General features: G+C 43.5%; 6 protein-coding genes and 2 non-coding genes across 18 annotated transcripts; 3 read left to right on the top strand and 5 right to left on the bottom strand.

The window, feature by feature from the left end:
- Positions 1–89: 89 nt before the first annotated feature.
- On the top strand, positions 90–8,066 carry LOC128261552 (ethanolamine-phosphate cytidylyltransferase). 4 transcript variants are annotated; one of them, XM_052995299.1, is made up of 7 exons: positions 90–604; positions 5,132–5,382; positions 5,441–5,507; positions 5,738–5,850; positions 6,642–6,742; positions 6,798–6,983; positions 7,052–8,066. In XM_052995299.1, exons 1-7 carry the CDS (start codon positions 519–521, stop codon positions 7,367–7,369), a joined length of 1,122 nt encoding a protein of 373 aa, XP_052851259.1. In that variant the 5' UTR covers positions 90–518; the 3' UTR covers positions 7,370–8,066. The 4 variants fall into 4 exon arrangements, with proteins under 4 accessions (XP_052851259.1, XP_052851258.1, XP_052851256.1 ...); XM_052995298.1 differs by having other exon boundaries at positions 6,636–6,742; XM_052995296.1 differs by having other exon boundaries at positions 6,579–6,742.
- LOC128261554 (uncharacterized) lies at positions 8,061–9,111 on the bottom strand. Its single transcript, XM_052995300.1, has one exon. It carries the CDS (start codon positions 9,012–9,014, stop codon positions 8,091–8,093), a length of 924 nt encoding a protein of 307 aa, XP_052851260.1. The 5' UTR covers positions 9,015–9,111; the 3' UTR covers positions 8,061–8,090.
- Positions 9,112–9,371: 260 nt separating this feature from the next.
- LOC128263593 (U2 spliceosomal RNA) lies at positions 9,372–9,567 on the bottom strand. The gene has a single exon (XR_008268461.1). It is a non-coding gene; the product is annotated as a U2 spliceosomal RNA (small nuclear RNA).
- A 295-nt stretch (positions 9,568–9,862) lies between these two features.
- On the bottom strand, positions 9,863–13,141 carry LOC128262570 (leucine-rich repeat-containing protein 24). Of its 8 annotated transcripts, none has more exons than XM_052996907.1 (5): positions 13,018–13,098; positions 12,933–12,958; positions 10,585–12,382; positions 10,233–10,525; positions 9,863–10,171 (listed from the first exon to the last, which is right to left on the bottom strand). In XM_052996907.1, exons 3-5 carry the CDS (start codon positions 12,239–12,241, stop codon positions 10,160–10,162), a joined length of 1,962 nt encoding a protein of 653 aa, XP_052852867.1. In that variant the 5' UTR covers positions 12,242–12,382; positions 12,933–12,958; positions 13,018–13,098; the 3' UTR covers positions 9,863–10,159. The 8 variants fall into 8 exon arrangements, 7 of the variants coding, with proteins under 7 accessions (XP_052852867.1, XP_052852866.1, XP_052852868.1 ...); XM_052996906.1 differs by lacking the exons at positions 12,933–12,958; positions 13,018–13,098 and adding exons at positions 12,500–12,666; positions 12,727–12,742; XM_052996908.1 differs by lacking the exon at positions 12,933–12,958 and having other exon boundaries at positions 13,018–13,141.
- A 161-nt stretch (positions 13,142–13,302) lies between these two features.
- Positions 13,303–13,498, top strand: LOC128263592 (U2 spliceosomal RNA). The gene has a single exon (XR_008268460.1). It is a non-coding gene; the product is annotated as a U2 spliceosomal RNA (small nuclear RNA).
- Positions 13,499–13,674: 176 nt separating this feature from the next.
- On the bottom strand, positions 13,675–17,742 carry LOC128261333 (actin-binding protein IPP). Its single transcript, XM_052994984.1, has 5 exons — positions 16,851–17,742; positions 16,597–16,788; positions 15,228–16,072; positions 14,916–15,171; positions 13,675–14,688 (listed from the first exon to the last, which is right to left on the bottom strand). The coding sequence occupies exons 1-5, from the start codon at positions 17,313–17,315 to the stop codon at positions 14,554–14,556; spliced, it is 1,893 nt and encodes a 630-aa protein (XP_052850944.1). The 5' UTR covers positions 17,316–17,742; the 3' UTR covers positions 13,675–14,553.
- A 76-nt stretch (positions 17,743–17,818) lies between these two features.
- On the top strand, positions 17,819–19,155 carry LOC128261335 (peptide chain release factor 1-like, mitochondrial). Its single transcript, XM_052994986.1, has one exon. It carries the CDS (start codon positions 17,905–17,907, stop codon positions 19,081–19,083), a length of 1,179 nt encoding a protein of 392 aa, XP_052850946.1. The 5' UTR covers positions 17,819–17,904; the 3' UTR covers positions 19,084–19,155.
- LOC128261336 (exosome complex component RRP41) lies at positions 19,139–20,031 on the bottom strand. Its single transcript, XM_052994987.1, has one exon. The coding sequence runs from the start codon at positions 19,916–19,918 to the stop codon at positions 19,169–19,171; it is 750 nt and encodes a 249-aa protein (XP_052850947.1). The 5' UTR covers positions 19,919–20,031; the 3' UTR covers positions 19,139–19,168.
- Positions 20,032–20,110: the final 79 nt, after the last annotated feature.

The following is a 20,110-nucleotide window of genomic DNA, read 5'->3' as shown; positions in this document are numbered from 1 at the left end:
TTACGCGATAGTTGGTATTCATCGCAGAGTACCGCGGTCTTTGGCATTTTTAGCGAAGACCGCGACGGCCACTCTGCTCTCACAGTATTTGCCATTGCGAGAAAAGAAATGAAAGAATCGAAAAAAAGGCAACGGCAACGGCAACGGCGAACGAAACCCAAGTACACCGCACTTACACCCCGCAGAAGTAGAAGTTCCCATGCGCCCGCGCGCTGATAACGCCAGTCTGAGAATCTGAGGAAAACGAAAAAGAAACCGAATCGGAATCCGAATCCGAAAACTGAGTAGCTCGGGGAATAAATATATAGCGGGCGTCGTCGTAGCTCAGAACAAATTACACCCAGCTCTCGCAGCGTGAACGTCGTCGAGTTTCAGTTTCCGCCTTGAAAAAAAAAAACAACATAACATAAATTTCTCACTCTCGCCTCTTTAAATGTGCGTCTGCTGAGTGTCGAGAACACCCGGTTTAAAATTAAAGATTGGAAAATTCAATAGTCAATAGTCAATAAGTCGGCGAAATGGAGGACAAGCGGGCAAATGGCGATTCCAGCGCCTGCAACGGCCATTCCAAGCAGAAGGATGTTCGCGTTTGGTGCGACGGCTGGTGAGTCACAATCTTGGGGAATACGTTAAGAACAGACCAGCGGTGGAATAACGGTTTCCATTGGGTCACGTCACTCGTTACTCAGCGGTAGAATGTACAGTGAGTCAAAGCAGAACAATTCCACGTCGGTCCTATTGATTCCAAACAATTCCACGCAATTCCAATACGCCCCTAATCAGCGACCGATTTATGCCCACCCCATTTGGGGCGTGCTAAGAAGTGTTCAGGGTTTCTGAATTGATTAGCGAATGTGTGTTGCTGGACTGACGACGATCAGTTCCCGCTCTAATGGACATCCATTGTCGTCCGGCTGAAATGTTTACTTCAGGTTCAAGGTCGACCTGCACCGAAATATACATTTATACGCTCCACGGTTGACTGAACATTTTGCATTATCTATATACTATTTATTTACAAATTTGTAAATTGATGTGTAATTGATGTCTCATTGTTGCTCTTTTGTTTTTTTTTAAGAACTTTGAAATGTAAGAAATAGAAAGGATTTGTTTAGAAACCTTTCCCTCCTTCAGCAAACAAAAACTATTATTAGAAAACCTAAAATTATATACAATAGGCTCCTTAAGAACTGTGTAGATCTGTGTGCTTATAAATAAGAAGCAAAGCTATCCAAAAATTAGCCTGTAGATTAAATGATCGTAGTATTTTATTAACTAGAATTTTTTGTACACAAAATGTTCACAAGTATTGGGGGCTGGATATACATATGTATGTATGTATATATATCCACTGAATCACTTTAGCATTTTCGATGACCATCAAATTGTTCTATCAGCATTGCGCTCTTCATTCTCTATTATCATTTGATGCCAAGCAATGCATAACCGAGAACCGGTTTATCTTTATCGGGAGTGACGCATTAGACGTTTGACGATATGGACAGATGGCCTACCATAACAAGTTTGTCTGCTCTATCAGACGATTGAAATTTCCTCAATTGTGGCTTCCGCCAAACGTTTTATAAATAAAAATACATCTATTGTTTATGTTCAAACCTCTCTCCGTCTTTCTCTCTTTATTTTTTGTTTCTATATATCCTACTCGGCGATAAACAATGGCACACGCCCAACAAACAATAATAAAATCATCGTACGATTCTCTGTATATACACGCGAGAGCTAAATGTGTGTATATATTCTAGCTTTACCCACTGTATCGGAACAGCAGCGTCCGCTTTCCTTTCATATTTTATTTTCGAGGAGCCTTAGATTTTCGAGGGCTGCGTTTACGTGGCCCTTGTTGACTGTGGCTGCCACTAGCGGTTGTCCCAAAACATCACGTGATTCAGGCCTGCGCATGCCTTGCCACATCTGCCTCTTGCCCCCAAGCCCACACACATTCTGCAGCACCGCCGTCATTGCCATTGCCATCGCCATCGCCATTGACCCACAATGCATTGTCGTCATCGTCTGGCGGTCTTTTATGTGCTTAATTTAATTGACATTTCGCTGGGCTTCCCCTGCCCTGAATTATTGCAAGGGACCGGCTTATTTTAGGGGTTATTCAAATTATTGCCGCTACTTGTACCGGACAAGGCTGTTTATATATGTTCAAATCCATAAAAAAGTTTATGGAACTTTTAGCCAGCATCTTGCTCGTTTACCTGATCATTTGAAAAGGAATTACATGCTAAATTTGAATCCTCTTAATCAGTATCATCGTATGACCATGAAGAGTGGTCAATCTGCCGGACCGTCTGTCAGCATAATCTTATAATTTAAAGGGATGTATTTTTGGAATAACTTGTTATTTTATAATAGTGCAACAATTTTTAAGTCCTATGGGAAATTTAAATAAACACCCTTAAAGATAAGCTTAGTAGTTGTATAGTTTGAAAACTGTACTCCCAGTCAATCACAATCTTTAGTGCCCATTTATTTATGTTTTTATTGCCTCCCTTGTCACCTAATTTATACGATAAGCAATTAGAGGTTAAACTAATATACATCCATCAAGTTCATAGGCATTTCCGGGTATTTTTGGCAATCAATTCTCCCTTAGCCCCATTGTCAATAGGTCACACCTTGCCAGTGTGCAAGTCCTCCAGCTGAATGCGATAAGACCGACCGAGAAACCGCTGAGTCCGAACCCAAACCCAAACCCAACCAGATTAACAAAAACTCTGAAATTCCACATCAGCTGCTCTTCGGCAAAAACAAAATATATAAACAATATTATTGTGTGGAATCTGCCCATTAACCCAGCAGATGGGCGGCAGCAGCACATGTGTATGACTTGGACCCAAATATTCTAATCAGCAGAGATTGATCATTGACGCAAGCAAGTGCGCGATCACTTGTCTTTCCCGAACTCGCTACCTCCTTTCCACCAAAGTCAATGAACTGGTCTGGCTGCCAGTAAGTTGAAAAACAAATGAATGGGACTACTGTAAGAGAGCTCAGTGAGGGCCTCACGCATAGGGTCTACCGTCTACCGTCTATCGTCTACGGTCTACGGTTTACGTTTACCCCTCGGAAGTCAGGCCTGGGGTCCGTCGTCAGAGCACAAATTCTACGGAGAATCGCGTGATATTTTTTTAATCAGCAAACGGGCGTCGGCGTTGCTGTCGCTTGTGTCGCTGCTTTTTGCCCACTCAATTGATTAAGCGGCCCCTGGGTCTGTTCTACATATAGAGTACAATGCTATATATGTACATTCGGCACAGATTTCTTTCTATTGCAAAAATCTCCGGGAGCAAAGGTTTTTCGCTTCGATTAATGAATGATCCACGTTTTTACTAGGTGCTTTCCAGTCTCCGGTTTGTTACTATCGGACTAATCATAGGACTTTGTTGCATAATCGATTGTTTATTTTTAGGCGAATACTAGGTCGATTTGTAGCTGCCGATTATAGTAGTGTTACCTTTTATTTGTCGTGAAGGAGAATCACACTTAAAATTCTCACGAATTTGTTCGTGTATTAATCTTTATTTAGGTATGTTCTCTAATCTTTAATGGGAGTTGTCCTTATACTAGTTTCCGTCCACCCATTTTCAATTTCGCTCACAGTCGATAACAGTGAGCTTAGACGGGCGTGATAATGATGACGTTTTCACTTCTTATCGTTAACAATTTAGTAAAGTGTTACCATTTGCATCATACGTTATAATAGGTTTATGCGTGACCCATTTCGAAAATAATTTCATAATATATTTCTATATATTATTATATGATATATTGTGAATAACAGAATACATGAAATGTAAAGTATAAGCATAGATTGTGGGATCCATATTAAAAAGAAAGCTAATATATTATCAATATAAATGGCTAATGAGCTAATAAATATCCTACAAGCAAATATAATTAAGTATTTGAATAGCAATCAATCAATCGCTTTGACGAAAAACAATCTTAATGATTAACATTATTAAAGACCATGTCCACAAGTGCGACTAGTTTGGGTGCAAAAATTCCGTTCCGCAGTTAATACGTCTGTAATTGGTTTTAAATGCAATTTGAGCAGCACCTCACGTCGCCCAGATGTACAAGTATTATCGCTTTCCCAACCCCAAGCCAAATAAAAAGCAGGCCAGGGCACGTGTGCCTATAACCATAATGCCTAGAATCGACCGAGAATGTGGAATGGAATGGCGCTATTTGCGAATATGTGGCCACTGAATCGCTGACGTAGCGTTGTTCATAATTGTAATTAGAATTGCAAAACGTATCCCGCTCAGGTTGCACCATCTCTCAATATCAACATTGCTTTTCTGTTTGGCGCACCGACTCTGATGATCGGGTCCAAAGATCAATCTTGACCAATGCTCCGTTCCAATGTGGAGCACGAAACCCGCCTGGGGATAGCCGTCAGCCAGTCAGTCAGCCAGTCAGCCAGTAAGCTACTGGTCATTAAGCGCACTCGACAGCGCTTTATGTAAATTATGTAAATGGGCTGCTTGAACAAGTTTATTGTTTTTTGGTCTGGGTCATACGAAAGCGGTACTGCATGAGCAAAGGTTTCATCTCAAGTTACTTGGTTTTCACCATTAACTTTAATATCAAGATTTTAGCCGAGCGTAATAGCATTCAAAATATCTTTAGTTATTGCTTTACCAAAAAATATCTGTTGCGTTTGCATGTTTTTAAGCAAAATATGGATTTTTACAGGGCTTAAGCAGTTCTAACTATAGTACATAGTTGTGCTATCTGTCCTCAACTTATTTTGGAGTTTTTCCATGGTAAATTCCCAGCGATAATTGTTTTTTTTTCTTTCGCGAGGCTCGGCTTCTAACGCGCCTTATCTCGCGGCCTTTACAAAGTTGTTTATTTTAGAGTGTATATGCCATTTTCTGAGTCATATTCGTAGAGCCAAGATCGGTTGCCATTAGCTAATCGTCAAGGCCGCCGTTTGCCAGAAATCGTTCAACTTCTTCGAAAAGGAGATGACATTTCCCGGCCATGTCTTGATAAGGGGGAAACAAATGGAGTTTGCTAGCTTGTTCTCCGGGCACGCTTCTGTAGATACAGCTTGACACATTAAGTAATTGTATTTATCTGTTCCGAACAGCTATGATATGGTGCACTTTGGGCATGCCAACTCCCTGCGACAAGCCAAAGCTCTTGGCGACAAGGTAATTGTGGGCATACACACCGACGAGGAGATCACCAAGCACAAGGGACCACCTGTCTTCACCGAGGAGGAGCGCGTCAAGATGGTCAAGGGCATCAAATGGGTGGACGAGGTGGTGCTCGGTGCTCCGTATGTCACCACACTGGAGGTGCTTGACCAGAACAACTGTGATTTCTGTGTGCATGGAGGTGGGTAAAATGATTACTTATTTATGGTGGCAAAAATACTTATTTATAATCTTTACAGATGATATTACAATGACAGCGGAAGGAGTAGACACATATCATTTGGTCAAGTCGGCCAATCGCTATAAGTAAGTGTAACCTAAATTGATAGATAAATAATTTTGTCGCATTATTGAGTTAAGTAAAGTAATAGACTGGTTAAAGATGTTTGGAATTCCTAACATTGTTTTCTTTTTACATATCATTCTGAATATTCCTGAAATGTTTTAACTTTTATGTCTGCCAGTATGTCTTTAGTATAATGATTATACTTGATTACTATATATACTGACTTTCAATTTTCTTATGACGTCCGCAGGGAAGTCAGACGCACTGCTGGCGTTTCGACCACCGACCTTGTGGGTCGCATGTTGCTCCTGACACGCAACCACTTCCGCCAAGGATCCGCCGAATACGACATCGAGAAAGAAGGTAGCTTCAGCTTTTCCAAATGCTTTTTTTGCACATATAAGTTTCATTTTAATGTCCTAATACCACAGCGAGCACAATTCCAGATTTGTGCGCCATATTCATAGTTTTTATTTTTTAGTGTCTAATAATTAACAATTACTAACTTTAATTGTAAGATATAATTTTTTTTGCACTCTCCCTGTCTTTCATCTCTTTCTGTTGATCTTGTATATTGCTCTGCATGCTGTGCATAAACAAAAGTCGATCAATCAGCTCTAAGTATAAACAATATAGAACTCATATATAGAGTTTATACCTGGGCCACGCACGCTAGTTTTATGATTTTAATTAATTTGTTTCCTTTCCAACCGTTTGACTTTTTATTTGCAATAGTTGAACGTAAATAACTCCTTGGTTTATGTTGCTCTCTACAACTTTACTATTTCTCTTCTTTTTATTTCTATGTACGCACTGTTTACCACTAACCAAAATATAATGTATAATGTATGAAACCTATGAAAAATATGCTAAAACCTCAAAATGCGAAATGTCTTGTGCGTGTGCGCGCCCGCGAAATTAATGCAAAAATGCCAAACCCAACGACCAACCTGCAATCAAAATATCCAAATCCGCATCCAAATCGAAATCAAAACAAATCCTAAACGTAAATTTTGCTCTTTAATACACACCTGCTCATTTGTCTGTGTTGCTTTTACAATACCAAATACGATAAATAAAAAACAAAACAGTGAACATTTTAAAACGACAAATAAAATCCCATCCAGGTTCTTCGAACATGGGTCAAGATTCAGCGGCCAAAAGTCCATGGACCGGCTGCAGTCAGTTCTTGCCCACCACCCAAAAGATCATACAATTCAGCGATGGAAAGTCACCAAATCCTGGCGATAAAATTGTAAGTTTACCATTTATGGCTGTGAATTACAAATGACTAAGTTCAATGTTTTCAGGTTTATGTGGCTGGTGCCTTCGATCTGTTCCATGTGGGCCACCTGGACTTCCTGGAGAAGGCGAGCAAACTGGGCGACTACCTGATTGTTGGCCTGCACACAGATCCCGTGGTGAACTCCTACAAGGGCAGCAACTATCCAATTATGAATCTGCACGAGCGTGTGCTCAGCGTTTTGGCCTGCAAGGTGAGATTGGAGAGCTAAATCCATAAAGATTGCATCTTTAAACACAAATCTTAAAACCCTTCCCCTAGTTTGTCAATGAGGTTGTGATTGGGGCTCCCTACTGCGTCACCGAGGAGCTGCTGGAACACTTCAAAATCGATGTCGTCTGCCACGGCAGCACACCCATTGCGCTGGAGAACGGCAAGAGCGATCCGTATGCCGTGCCCAAGACGCGAGCCATCTTCGAGATGATCGACTCCGGCAACGAGATGACTACCGAGCGCATTGTGGAGCGCATTATCTCGCATCGACTGGAGTACGAGCGTCGCAACCAGGCCAAAGAAAAGAAGGAAATCGAGGCCTTCGAGGCTCTCCAACGCCAAAAACAGACCCAGAAGGCGGGCTAGCCGGAACCCGATTCCGTCTGCTGCTCACACTGAGACGGATGTTTTTATATGTTTTAGTTGCATTCTTTTAGTTCGTTTTCGTTTAGTTACCGGCTTTTGTTTGTTATGTTGCGTTCAAAGCGATGCGACGCTGTCAGATGACGTACAGCCGCTAAATTTTAGAATGGCTCGGACCCAGCGTGCCGCTCGCTCGTTTTCTAGTACAATTTTTGAATAGCTGCGGGTCGCACAGGCGGCTCTTGGCAAGCCTTAATGATATAAAGTTATATACATATATATATTTGTAATACCTTAATATAGCGTATTTAAAATCTAAATTCTATGTATCTAAGCTCAAAATTTGTAAATTCTACTTTGTATATGTTGTAAGTGTTGAGAAACAAACTCACCCCAAGTCATGATTGAAATGAGAACTTTACAAAATTGTACGACATATATGTAAGGCGAGAATAACAAAGATAAACTGTGACATGTTATCCAAAACGGTTGGCAAAAATTGAAATGTATATATACACGCACGGCAATGTAACGCAAGAAGAATGTCCGGATCAGGAATTTAACTGCTTTTATCCAATGTAATCTCCGATACTTTGTCCTTATTTATTAATACATATATTCTTAGTGCAAGTTCAAGTTTTATGTTTCAATGTTTAATCTTAGACTTAAATACATGGCCAAAAATACTGCAAGCTCCAAAGTTGTTGGTAAATTTATTGCTTTACTAAATCCTTGCCTCGCCGATCACCTTGAGTTCCACGGTTACCAACTGCTGCCACACATCCAGATCCATTAGCTGCCAGAGATCTTCGAGGCTGATCAGCACTGCATTGCTGTCCGTTTTGATGAACTCGCTGCAGGGCTGATTCGCTGACCAGGGAAGTATAGGACGTGCCTTGATCTGCTTGGAGCAGTAGCGTGTGGATTTGGCCGGTTGGACCAGCAGGCGGAGAGTGATGACCACACCCTGCAGGGGAGTGGCCACCCAGATGGCCAGCACCTCCTGCTTGACCCGCTTCCTCTGCCACAGCATTGAGTGCTCGGTGCGGCAGGCGAAGATCATGAGGGGGCTGTGCTGCGAGAACTGGCGGTATTCCGCCGGCAGATGGGTGTTCCTGTGGCATTTCAGCGGATTCAGGCCTGTGCGCCGATAGCCATAGACGCCCAGCAGCGTGTTGACATCCTTCTCCAGGCTGCTGAAATGGCAGGTGAGGGATGTCACCTTGCCCGCCTCCAGCTCGATGAAGGGGACCCCCATGCCCGGCAGATGGTCACTCAAATAGTGGCCCAACAGAGCGCTGGGCTCCAACGAGCAGCGGCATCCTTGACAGGGACAGGCCACCAGGCGCAGTCGAGCCCACGGCGAATCGCTGGACGGGTTCGTGAGGAGCGGACTTTGTCTGCTGCTGGACGGCGGCTCGGTCAGCGATTCGAAGCGCTTTAGCTGGAGCAGCTGCTGTTCGGAGGATGAGGCCACCGACACAGGCAGCCGGCAGTTGGAGAAGTGCTTGGAGTACAGCAGACCTTGCATTTCCTGCAGGCGCTGCTTCCGCCGCTCCTGGCGTTTTCTATTGCGGCTTAATCCATTGGTGGACAGGGGTTGAGCCTGGGACTGCTTGGATTGGGAGGAGGAGGCGGCAGAAGACATGGTCGGTTTTGAGTTGGATTTTAGGCTTTAATTGAACGACATAATTTTGATGAGAATGTGAAACTAGCACTTACAAATGTTAAAATACTTCTGATTTAAAAAGCATAAACAAGCTAGAGCTAAATTAATAATACCCATGTACGTTAAACTGTATTAATAAATAACAATCATACGAACTAACAACTTCAAAGTCGTAGTGTTCTTAGGGGGTGTTGGATGGTAACTGCACGAGCGCATTGAAAAATGGACAAATCTCTTTTGGCCACAAACTTGTTTTATAGCTCTTCAACTAATACTTCATCATTAAGTTCGTAGGATATTCTACCAATTATGTATGTTCGTTTTTTATATTTATTATTCAGTTGGGCCGAAATCCCGGCGGTACTGCAATACCGGGCCAACCCGCGACAGAGGTGGAGCAAGCTCCTAGCACTCCGTCTGATTCCAAAAATCAGTTTAACATTTGTTGTCCTCCAATGGAGGAACTATCAGATGTTAAGCTGATAAGAACAGATACTACACTTTGATCTTAGCCATAAGGCCGAGAAGCGATAACTATACATAGAAAACTAACAAGGTATCCATGAGCAAACTGCTAGAACCAGTTGGGAATTGTAAGCATATGCTGATGGACTAGTTTTGCGCATGGGAATGTGCAGTTTACCTGGAGATGCAGTAGGGAATTTTGTATTTACCACAGCTAACCATCGGAAATATCGTTAATAATCCACAGCAAAAAGAGCATGTTGACATTTTTAAAAAAAAAACCATTTTATATCTAAATATTTTTAAATTATTTAAAGTTAGCTTTTCAATTAGGTTCAAGTTCCCAATTGATGGACTTATAATTTCAAGGCATCACTTAAATCTTTATTATTTAAATCTTTTCACTTAAAGTGCGTGGGCTAAAACACTGAGATTTGTGTAAATAAATATTCTTATAAGTAGTTTTAAAATACAGAATTTACTGACAGAAATAAGGCGAGGTACATTTCTTCTTGATTATGTTTCAAGGGATGTAATTCTTCTGAATTCTTTTTTTTTTTTCTCGTCGAGTACTTATAGAGGTAGGGTTACCGTTGATGAATAAAATTTTAAATCCAGGGAGACACTAGGTTACGGTGGCTTTGCAGCTGTCGGTGGTTTTACCATGTCAGCTAAGTAATAACAAATAAATATAATATTAGATTGTTTAATATTGATATAAGAAATTCTTACCATTGTGGGACTGCCATTCACACTGGTCACTAATGTCCTTTTAGTGCTCTTGCCGTTTATTCGAACGCTGCCGTACTTCTCCTTAAGGTACTTTTGCACATTTGTATTGTACTTGCTACGAGGATTAATCGTTTCTTGTTTTTCATCATTGCTCTTAACCTTTACAAAGGCAGCGGGGTCAGTGGAAGGCAAAAGGTCTGGCTGTTCTTCAATTTGTATGTTCTTTTTTGAGCTGCCAGTGGAATGTGAAGAACTCTTAACATCAAAATGTCGTAGGCTTTCATCGAGCTTATCTAGAAGAAAAGTAAGAAGGTTTAATAACAACGTATTATAATTAAATGGTATTTTTTACACTTCTGTTTATTGTCGGTATAGAACCCCTGATCCCGCGATGAAGTAGGGCCTGCCTGATTGTCAAGGTATCCAAAGTACTGATTGCTATTCAAACTCACGTCTTCATATTTTCTCGTTGCATTGGGCTCGTTTAGGTACATTTCGTTTTCATTACTACTGGTCGTTTTGAATAATGTGTAATTTTTACTTGCTGTTCCATTGGCGGCACTCAGTGGATCCAACACAATCTTCTTGCCCTGGGCAACACCCGAACTTAAGGCGCTGATCCCGGTCCCGGCAACATCATCGCATCCAAGTTGCTGGCTGGGATAACTTATTGGTTGCATAAAAGAATGCTGAATGGGATGAAATGGTTTGAATCGCTTGAAAATCAAGCACGTAACCAATGACAATAGGATCGACATACTGAGGAACCCCATGGCTATGAGACAGATTATGGCAAAGAGGTTCGTGTCGATCAGCGGTATCCGCTGAAGGTCCTTTTGTACCACCACACTTATTCGAACCGAATCTTTGCCTCCCGGATTTTCCGCTAGACATGTATAGACACCCTCATCGGTTTTCTTGGCATTCACTATGGTGAGACGTGACACAAACACATTATGCCCGAATTTTGGAACCTTTGGTTCATTTTCCCGCAACATTTCTATATAAACGCGCTGTTTTTGCAGACCTTGTACCGACTTGGAGCGAGTTTCGTATACTTGATTATTGTAGTCCCAGGCAATGACCGTATTGGGAGATCCGTGAACGCGGCATATGAGCGTGACATTCTCCTTGGAAGTGTTAATGGAAGTACTGAGTGCAGGATACACAATCTTTGGCTTGCAGGCAAAAGCCTCTGGCTGATCCTCGATCCACAGGCGACCACGCAACTGCAGGGGATAATGACATGATGTTGGCGGGGTATATAGGTTCATGTCTATGACGAAATCACGGAACAATTGAAGGTCGCAGGTACAATTCCAAGGATTCTCGGCCAGCGACAGGGCTGTGAGTTTGCCAAGGCTCTGAAAACTATCCACTTTTAGTTTTGTGAGCTCATTGTTGTCCAGATAGATCTGTGACAGCAGTGGCACGCCCTCAAAAGCCCGAGAATCGATTCTAATCAGGCGATTGCGCTTCAGTTCGATCTTGTGCAGATACTTGAGGTTCCGAAAGACTCCTTGGGGTATTGTTTGAATCAGGTTGCCATTTAGCAATATGGCCCTCACTTTGGACAGACAGTCGAAAACATTGGGCAGCAACTCTCGCAGCAGATTATTGGACAAGTCGAGCTCAATCAAAATCTGCAGTTGGTTGAAACTTTGCTGGTGGATGTGTTTCAGAGTGCCATTGCGTATAAGAAGCTTCTGCAGGTTCTGCAACTGGGTGATCGAAAATGCATTCTCCTCCAGGTAAAATATGTGGTTGTGTGATAAATCCAGTACTTGAACCTCCGGACTAAGGTACTCTGGTACTCCACTCAGGCTTAAATTGCGACAATCGGCCGTCTTTTTGCCAGAGTTCCACTTGCAGTGACAATTTCCGCAGTCCATCAGCCAGTCTGCACCGGCACATCGAAGGATGAGTAGCAAACAGTAGGATTTCAATAGGAGTAGCGACAGGTGCTTGCAGGAAAGACTACATGGATTGAAGCTAAGCTTGTTGGCCATTGAGTGGTTTTAAGGAACGGAAGGTCTAGCTCTTTCCCAGTTATTCTGGGTTATTGTTTGTCGCACATCTAAACTATAGTACTAATTATTCTTCAGGTCCAATGTTTAGAGTCATTTAAGTTTTGGCCGTCAAAATCCATCCTATAAGGTACAAAGAAAATGCTCGAATTATTACTTCTTTGATAAAATTAAAGAGTGTAAACTTATTTTGTAAATTTGAAACTTATCCTGAGTGCTAAGTTTGTTATTTTCAATTACCCAAATTTCCCCCTCAATATTAGCATGAAATCGAATTCCCATGGCGTCCATTACCTTACCCAAGGGGACTACCCCTTCAAGGCCACTTTGTCTGTTTTCTTTCTTTTCATCGGTATCAAATGAAAACGCTGGCAAATGGCGTGTAGAGCAGTTGACACTGGCCGTGGCTAGAAAGCTGCACTTTGTTGGCTTACCAGATATAGAGAAACAATAAAAATTTATTATACCGCCACGCCAAAAGCTGGTGCTAAACAAATTCATCTAAAGACCTCGGCGTATATCCATCAACTGTTTTTCCAATTTTGTACTGCCCCATTTACCAGACTGTTAACAGAGATACTACATTGGCGCATGTCCAGTTGTCGCCCCACTTTCTTGCTTTTAAACGTAAATTAACAGAGGGTTTTTGTTATTTTCATTGGGGTTTGCTTACATTTTTTCTAGTATTAGGATGAAACACTAAAAACATGATTGCTATTAAAATTATCAATACATTTTATAGAATCAAATAAAATTACCTTAACTTTTTAAGCTTTAAAAATGAGTGAAAAAACTAAAATAAATGTTGTCGGTAATTCCTTTTTTAAGCAGGTTGTTTGCTCTATTGTTGTCCGTTACAAAGTAAAAGGAAACCGATTCTTGCTCGAGTTTTAAAGAAAATCATTACAGCTACCCCTAAAAGCAGGCTACGAAAAATGAATAACAGCTGCGTCTCAATATTTTTTCGTGTGCGCGTACTTACAATTCTCAACTGGTTCTAGCAGTTTGCTAATGGTGAGCTTGTTTAATTTCCAGTACTAGTTATCGCTTCTCGGCCTTATGGCTAAGATCAAAGTGTAGTATCTGTTCTTATCAGCTTAACATCTGATAGTTCCTCCATTGGAGGACAACAAATGTTAAACTGATTTTTGGAATCAGACGGAGTGCTAGGAGCTTGCTCCACCTCTGTCGCGGGTTGGCCCGGTATTGCAGTACCGCCGGGATTTCGGCCCAACTGAATAATAAATATCAAAACTGAAATAATTGGTAGGAGTATCTACCAAATTTTCAAAATTTTATGAAGTAATGTGCGAAGGTGGACAAAAGAGTTTCGTCCAATGTTTCGTGTAAAAAAAATTGATAAAGATTGCGCTCGTCAGCAGAGTTAACCCATCACCCCCTATTAAGACTACGACTTTTAAGTTGTTAGTTAATAATTCGTATATTTATTTCGATAATACACCTATTATGAATACAGTTCGCTTTTTTTTGATTGTTTGTATTAATTTGCTTTGATACAGACAGGGATTCTTCTCATCTTCTGGCTAACGATTCTTGTTTGATGGGATGATAATTAAACCGTCAAGGTATGTTATACTTTTTAATATAATGAAAAACCAGGGAGACAATATTGAAAATTAATTCTTACAACAAAGAATTATCGGATGTCTATAAGTTTCCCTAACGTATGAGTGTAAATATATGAAGTGTGCGAAAAATACTGCAATTTAATTAACAGGAAGATGAGAAAACGGCCCTGAAATCCATACAATTACAAAGTTCAGTGGAGATACGCTCTTCTCAAGGGCTCCTCAAACATTGTTCCTAACACTCCATTCAGCATTCAACAATAAAAGTAAATACATAATTGGAAAGTAAACAAATAATCAATTCAAATAATGTTCAGCAATTACGATACTTCAATAGACTTTTTGTCAAAGTGAATGCTTAGTTTTCGGTGTTTGGTTTCGCTTTTATAAAGGTCGACAACTTCAACTACGGAACAATCTGAGGCTGGCTGCTTCTTTCGTGGCTAACTATTAGCATGTGTACTAACTGGTGAATAGCTGCGCTATGCTCCCACAAACAACATCAACCGTAACAACGCGCTTACATATCTTTGGCGAGAGACCACTACGTTCAATTAAATCGAAAAAAAGGGAAGAGACTTGTGATGAGTGTGTAACGTATACAATGCCATAGAGCTACAGTTAAAGAGTGTTTTACATGTGGGTGGTTATGCTTAAAACGACAAGAGATTTTGTGTTCGACTTTGACCATTTTCCCTCCAGTTTTTAAACAACCACTGCCCCAGCCTCCGAACGACTAACTGGTAGATCGGGGCAATTTTTCCAGGTGTCCGATAGCGGATCATAGCATTCGACAGCATTAATAGTCACTTGTGCTCGGTAAAAGTTCACCTCACAGGGCTATAAATAAAGAAGTATATAATATATTAGAGGTTAAATATTTCATATTTGATCAAATCAAATTGAAAAATTTAAATTTTTAAGTAGTCTGGCTTGATTGATTTATAACCGAAATTAAAGGAAAAACTAGTCACAGAAACCATTTATGATATCAATAAGGGGTTAGCCCACCTCAAACTTTGAATTTTTATCCTTTTACTACATTCTTGAGAATTTATCTTTAATACCTGATCACCGCCAGCAACGTAAAGTAGGCCATCGGCAGCGGCCACGGCAGGAATGGCTCTGGGAACGTTCAGGGCACACACAGTCGTCCACTTGTCCTCGTCAAAGCTGTAGCGTTCCACGGAGCTGAGAATGTCCTGGCTGATACTGCTGCCGCCAACCACATACAAGTAGCGATCCAGAACGGCCACGCCCATTTGGCAGCGGGCCGTTTGCATGCGAGCCAGCTCGGTCCACTCTTTGGTCACCGGATTGAAGCTGTAATCGATGTCATTAGCTATAGCTACAATGCAAAATTAAATCGTTAAGTATACCTGATAAGATCCGGCAGATGACGGGTTGTTGTTGTGCAGCCACCTACAATGTAGATGAGACCCTCGAAACTAACCACACCCATGCTGAATCGAGGCTGGGGCATGCTACCCATTAATTTCCAGAGATCCTGCTCTGGATCATAGCACTCCATGGAGCCGCCGATATCGTCACCAATCCAGCCGCCCACTGCAAACAGATTTCCGCCCATGGTGCAGAGCCCAAACTCGCAGCGCGGCACAATCATCGGGGCTATCGGTTGCCACACGTCGTTCTGTGGATCGTATACCTCGCCATTGGCCAGAATCTGTGAGCCCCGCTCTCCACCGACCACATAGATCTTGCCATTCAAAGCCGACACGCCCGGCAGGATGCGGCCCACCTCCATGGGCGCCGTCTCCGTCCACTCGCGCCGGAATATGTCGAACTTGGCTACCGTCTCGAAGATGCAATCGGCCGAGTTCCAGGTGCGCGGCGTGTCCCGATGAGATCCGCCAATGATATAGATGTTCTTCTTGGCCAGTTGCCGAGGACAGACGCGCAGCGGCACCAGTTGGCCTCGTTTGGAGGCAATGTCCCGGCAAATGGAACGCAAGGCTATTTTCACCGACATGTCGCGACAGTCGTCCTTGAGAGCCTTGTCGATCACCTTCACCGGCACGAGGGCCATGCGAACGTGGGACAGGACATCGAAGACGTAGCAACGGCGCTGGGTCACATCGTGCTTAATCCAGCGGAGAGCTGCCTGGAACACCTGCGACTCCGAGTCGACGCGCAGCAGCTCCGAATTCAATAGCTGCGAGAGCAGAGTCTGTGGCGTTTCTAGGAACTCATCCTCCAGCGTTATCTGTTCGGAAGAGTATAGATTTTTATTTGTTTCTCCTCTTGGTAAAACTACAAGATCAAAAGCTTACAAGACAAATAACCATTTTTGTGTACTTTACATCACAATTACTTTGGATTTACATTGTTTATAGTGAAAACTATAAAGAACAAAACTAACAATTTATGTACTTTTACATACACAATAATGCATTTAATAGAGAACATAAGGAAACATAGTACAAATATTTTAGAGGAGTTTGATTAAAGGATTATAGCTTAAGGATACACAGTTTATTAAATGCATTATAATAAAATTTTATATAGTTGGTAAATCAAACGTATAGAAATTGTTATTTTAAGTTAGAAAAGATGTGATTTTTTCTTTCCTAAACAAACCAATTATTATATTTGGTATATTTAATGTATTTGTAATTGTTTCAAGAAAAAACTGTATAATTTCAAAGCTTTTGTGTTTTTCCTCCGATTTTCTTTTGTCTTTAACTGGTACACTTGTGAGCCAAAGCCCTTTAAGTGCACCCAACTCACCGCTGGAAAATTGGCGTGGACAAAGTTCAGTGCACTCTTGGCCAACGACTCGCAGTTGTGGGCCTCTGCGAAGCGTAAAATGCCCAGTGCGTTGGAGGCGTGCAGCTCGCGGCAGAGGAACTCGCAGCACCCGTCGACCACCTCGTTCAGCTGCAACATGTCGGCGGCGGCGAGCAGCTCCTGGACATTGGACTGCAATTGGGAGGGGTATTGAAGATTATGGCAGTCTTTTGGGAGCAGAAATCCAGGCTCACCTGGGTGATTTCACAGCGACCCGTGTAGATAAAGTCGAGCAGAATGTGCAGTATGTCGCCGTCGATGGTGTGCAGCACCACGGACTTCTGCTTGACCTCGTTCAGTCCCAGTTCGGGTCGGAACATGGCCTCGAAGTATGCACTGGCCGCACTCAGAACAGCTCGATGCGCACTTAATGTGGCCATTCCGGCGATGATCTCCACGTCGCAGAAGCGAGACTGCTCGCGCAGCTGGTTGAGATTCGAGAGCACCTTAAACGGATACTGGGCGTTGCAGTAGGAGGGCAGATTTGTGCGATGGCTGGCCGCCGTAGCGCCCAGTCCCAGATTTTGGCCAAAGAAGTCACCATCGCCATCACCGGTGGGATTCTGATTGGCGTTCTGATTGGCATTCGTGTTCGCGTTCGGACTGGAATTGCCATTGTATTCGTGGTGGTGTATCTGGTATGTTTTCAACGGTGGCATTTCGTCTGTTCTGCGGCGTTGATGCCTTCACTTTGGATTCACAGACAGATCGGAACTCGCCTTAATAAATGCACTTTTCGGGGGCAACAGCACAGCTCAGACCATTCACATCCAATTGTTTGGCTTAATTAAACTTAATTGCTGCACTCTGCACACTTCATCCGCTGTTGTTGTTGTCCGTTCATTTTTCTCCAATCAGAAGGCGAACAAACACACACACACCCACCCCGCAATATAAACGAAAGCAGGCAAATGGAGTTAACATTTCACGTACACAAGCAACCGAAAACTACTTTTACTCTATTTGCCAATTACAACTAAACAGAAAGTTAAACATTTACAAACTGGCATATTTCTTTAAACTTTTCAATGCACTTTTGTATGTGTTGACCCAGGTAGTAGAGCTGGTCTACCCACCCACGATAGTATCGATACATTGGAAGGGATTAAGTTTCGATAGTGAGCGATAGCTTAAACTTTTTTGCACTTTTCGATAACACAATCCTACCCTTATCGTTTCTTGGCCATCTCTAACTTGTTGTTATTTAATTTTTAACTTTACTTGGTTTTCAATGAAAAATCTTCCAAAATGCTATCGCGCAAATTACTAAACCTCCGCCTGGGCCACCTGGCACGCCGCTGGAACAGCACAGACCCACTGAGCATCCAGAATGAGAAGCTGCAGGCGTATTTGGAGTCCCTGCGTCAGGAGTACTATGCCGTTCGGGTAAACGCCGCCGGAAACAGCAAATCCTACGCCCGCCTCGCTCAGTTAGAGGGCGTGGTCAGCGCCTTGGAGCAGCGACGCGTCCTGGAGCGCCATATCACGAGTGCCAAGGACATGGAACTGGAGAAGGACGAGGATATGCGTCAACTGATGCAAGAAGAAAACGAAGTTTATGTAGATCTGCTGGGCAAGCAGGATCACACTCTGCTGCAGGAACTGCTCGCCCTGTCGGATGACGAGGTGTATCCGGCACTGATCTTTGGACTGAATGCCGGCGCCGGTGGCCAGGAGGCCATGCTATTCGCCCAGGAGTTGTACGATATGTATACCGGCTTCTTTGAGCACATGGGCTGGGATTGGGAAGAGTTTGCCAGCGAGTCCACCGACATTGGTGGCCTGCGCCATGCCAGCCTGATGGTGAGCGGTGAGGACGCCTTCCGTTGGCTACGCTACGAGGCGGGCGTCCATCGGGTTCAACGGGTGCCAGCCACGGAGAAGTCTGGCCGGATGCACACTAGCACCGCCTCGATCACCGTGATTCCCCGGCCCGCCGACGTTCAGGTGCACATTGCCGAGAAGGATCTGAAGATCGAAACAAAGCGGGCGAGTGGCGCTGGGGGCCAGCATGTGAACACCACTGACTCCGCGGTGCGAATTGTCCACCTGCCCACCGGTCTGGCAGTGGAGGCGCAATCGGAGCGCTCGCAGCTGAAGAACCGGGAGCTGGCCATGAAGCGTCTGCGCTCACGACTCGTGCAGCAGCAACTGGAGAGCGCGGAGGCCAGTAAAATGGCCACCAAGAAGGCCCAACAGGGAAGCCTCAACCGCAACGAAAAGATTCGCACCTACAATTTTGTCCAAGACCGCATCACAGACCACAGGGTTCAGGGCGGCACGCTGCACAACCTAAACGGTTTCCTCAAGGGCGGCGAACAACTCAGTGGACTCATCGAGAAGCTGCAACTAGAGCAGCGAAAGGAACGACTGAAGGAGCTGCTGGAAACGTGGCAACCACCAAAGGAGGCCGTTAAAAAGAACTAGATCTATTTTGTTAATACATTTATACGTTTGCGATTGAAAAAGAAGAAAGAAGAACTACTCTATCAATGGCAACATCTAGTTTATTTCAACAAACTCTTGCCCAATCGGCAGCGCTGCCCATGTGCAGCAGGTGCTCCTTGACTGCCGCCTCCAGAATATCCCGGATCTCACGGCATCCGGCCATCGCGGTCTCAATGACCGTCTCCAAATGGTCGATGTGGAACCGCTCGCTCATCTCCAGAAAAGCGATCTTCTCGGCGGTGGGTAGGGCAGCCACCGTCAGCTTGGGTCCGCCGGAGACCTCTTCGAAGTGTGAGATGTCCGTGAGTGGGATGTTCGACTTGCTCAGTGAGGCGGTGCAGGCGACGATGAACTCATTCAGGCAGATTCCTGCATCAATCAGGGCCAATGTGGCGGCATTGAGAGCCACAGCATAGTTGGCCCCGTCGGCCTGAAGCACCTCCACGTAGATGTCTATCTGGGAGCGGGGATACAGCTCCGATTTGATGGCTGCACTCAGCGCCTGCTGCAAGTACATCTTGAACTCCAGGGATTTGCGATCGCCGCGCGGGCGATTCTTGCGCTCCGCCGTGGAGAAAGTGGCCTGGCTGTACTGGCAGTTGATGATCACGTCGTTGGACTCCGTTTTCTTGCCCTTGGCCTGGTGGGGACCATAAACGGCGGCCAGGACCTTGGTGTTTCCCTGCTCCATGTACGCACTTCCATCAGGCTGCTCAAAAACTCCCAGTTTGCATTTGATGTGGCGCAACTCGTGCGGACGACGTCCGTCCAGACGCAGACCCTGCTCGCTAAGAAGTTCAAAGTTGCTGGCCATCTCTTCTGGCTTTCAAAATAAAACTATTTTTAATATATATAAACAATGCACGTGCGGAGCGGTTTGTTTACTTTTTTTGGCAGTGCTGGAAGATGAGGATGGCGATACAAAACCAGTAATGGTAAACACATAATTATTACTTTTCAGGTACAATCTAAATAACATGTACCTAATCTCCTATTAACACTGTAA

Source organism: Drosophila gunungcola, unplaced genomic scaffold (assembly GCF_025200985.1).
Source record: "Drosophila gunungcola strain Sukarami unplaced genomic scaffold, Dgunungcola_SK_2 000001F, whole genome shotgun sequence".
Taxonomy (NCBI): domain Eukaryota; kingdom Metazoa; phylum Arthropoda; class Insecta; order Diptera; family Drosophilidae; genus Drosophila; species Drosophila gunungcola.
The sequence above is the reverse complement of the archived record's forward strand: the minus strand, read 5'-3'. Positions and strand labels throughout refer to the sequence as shown.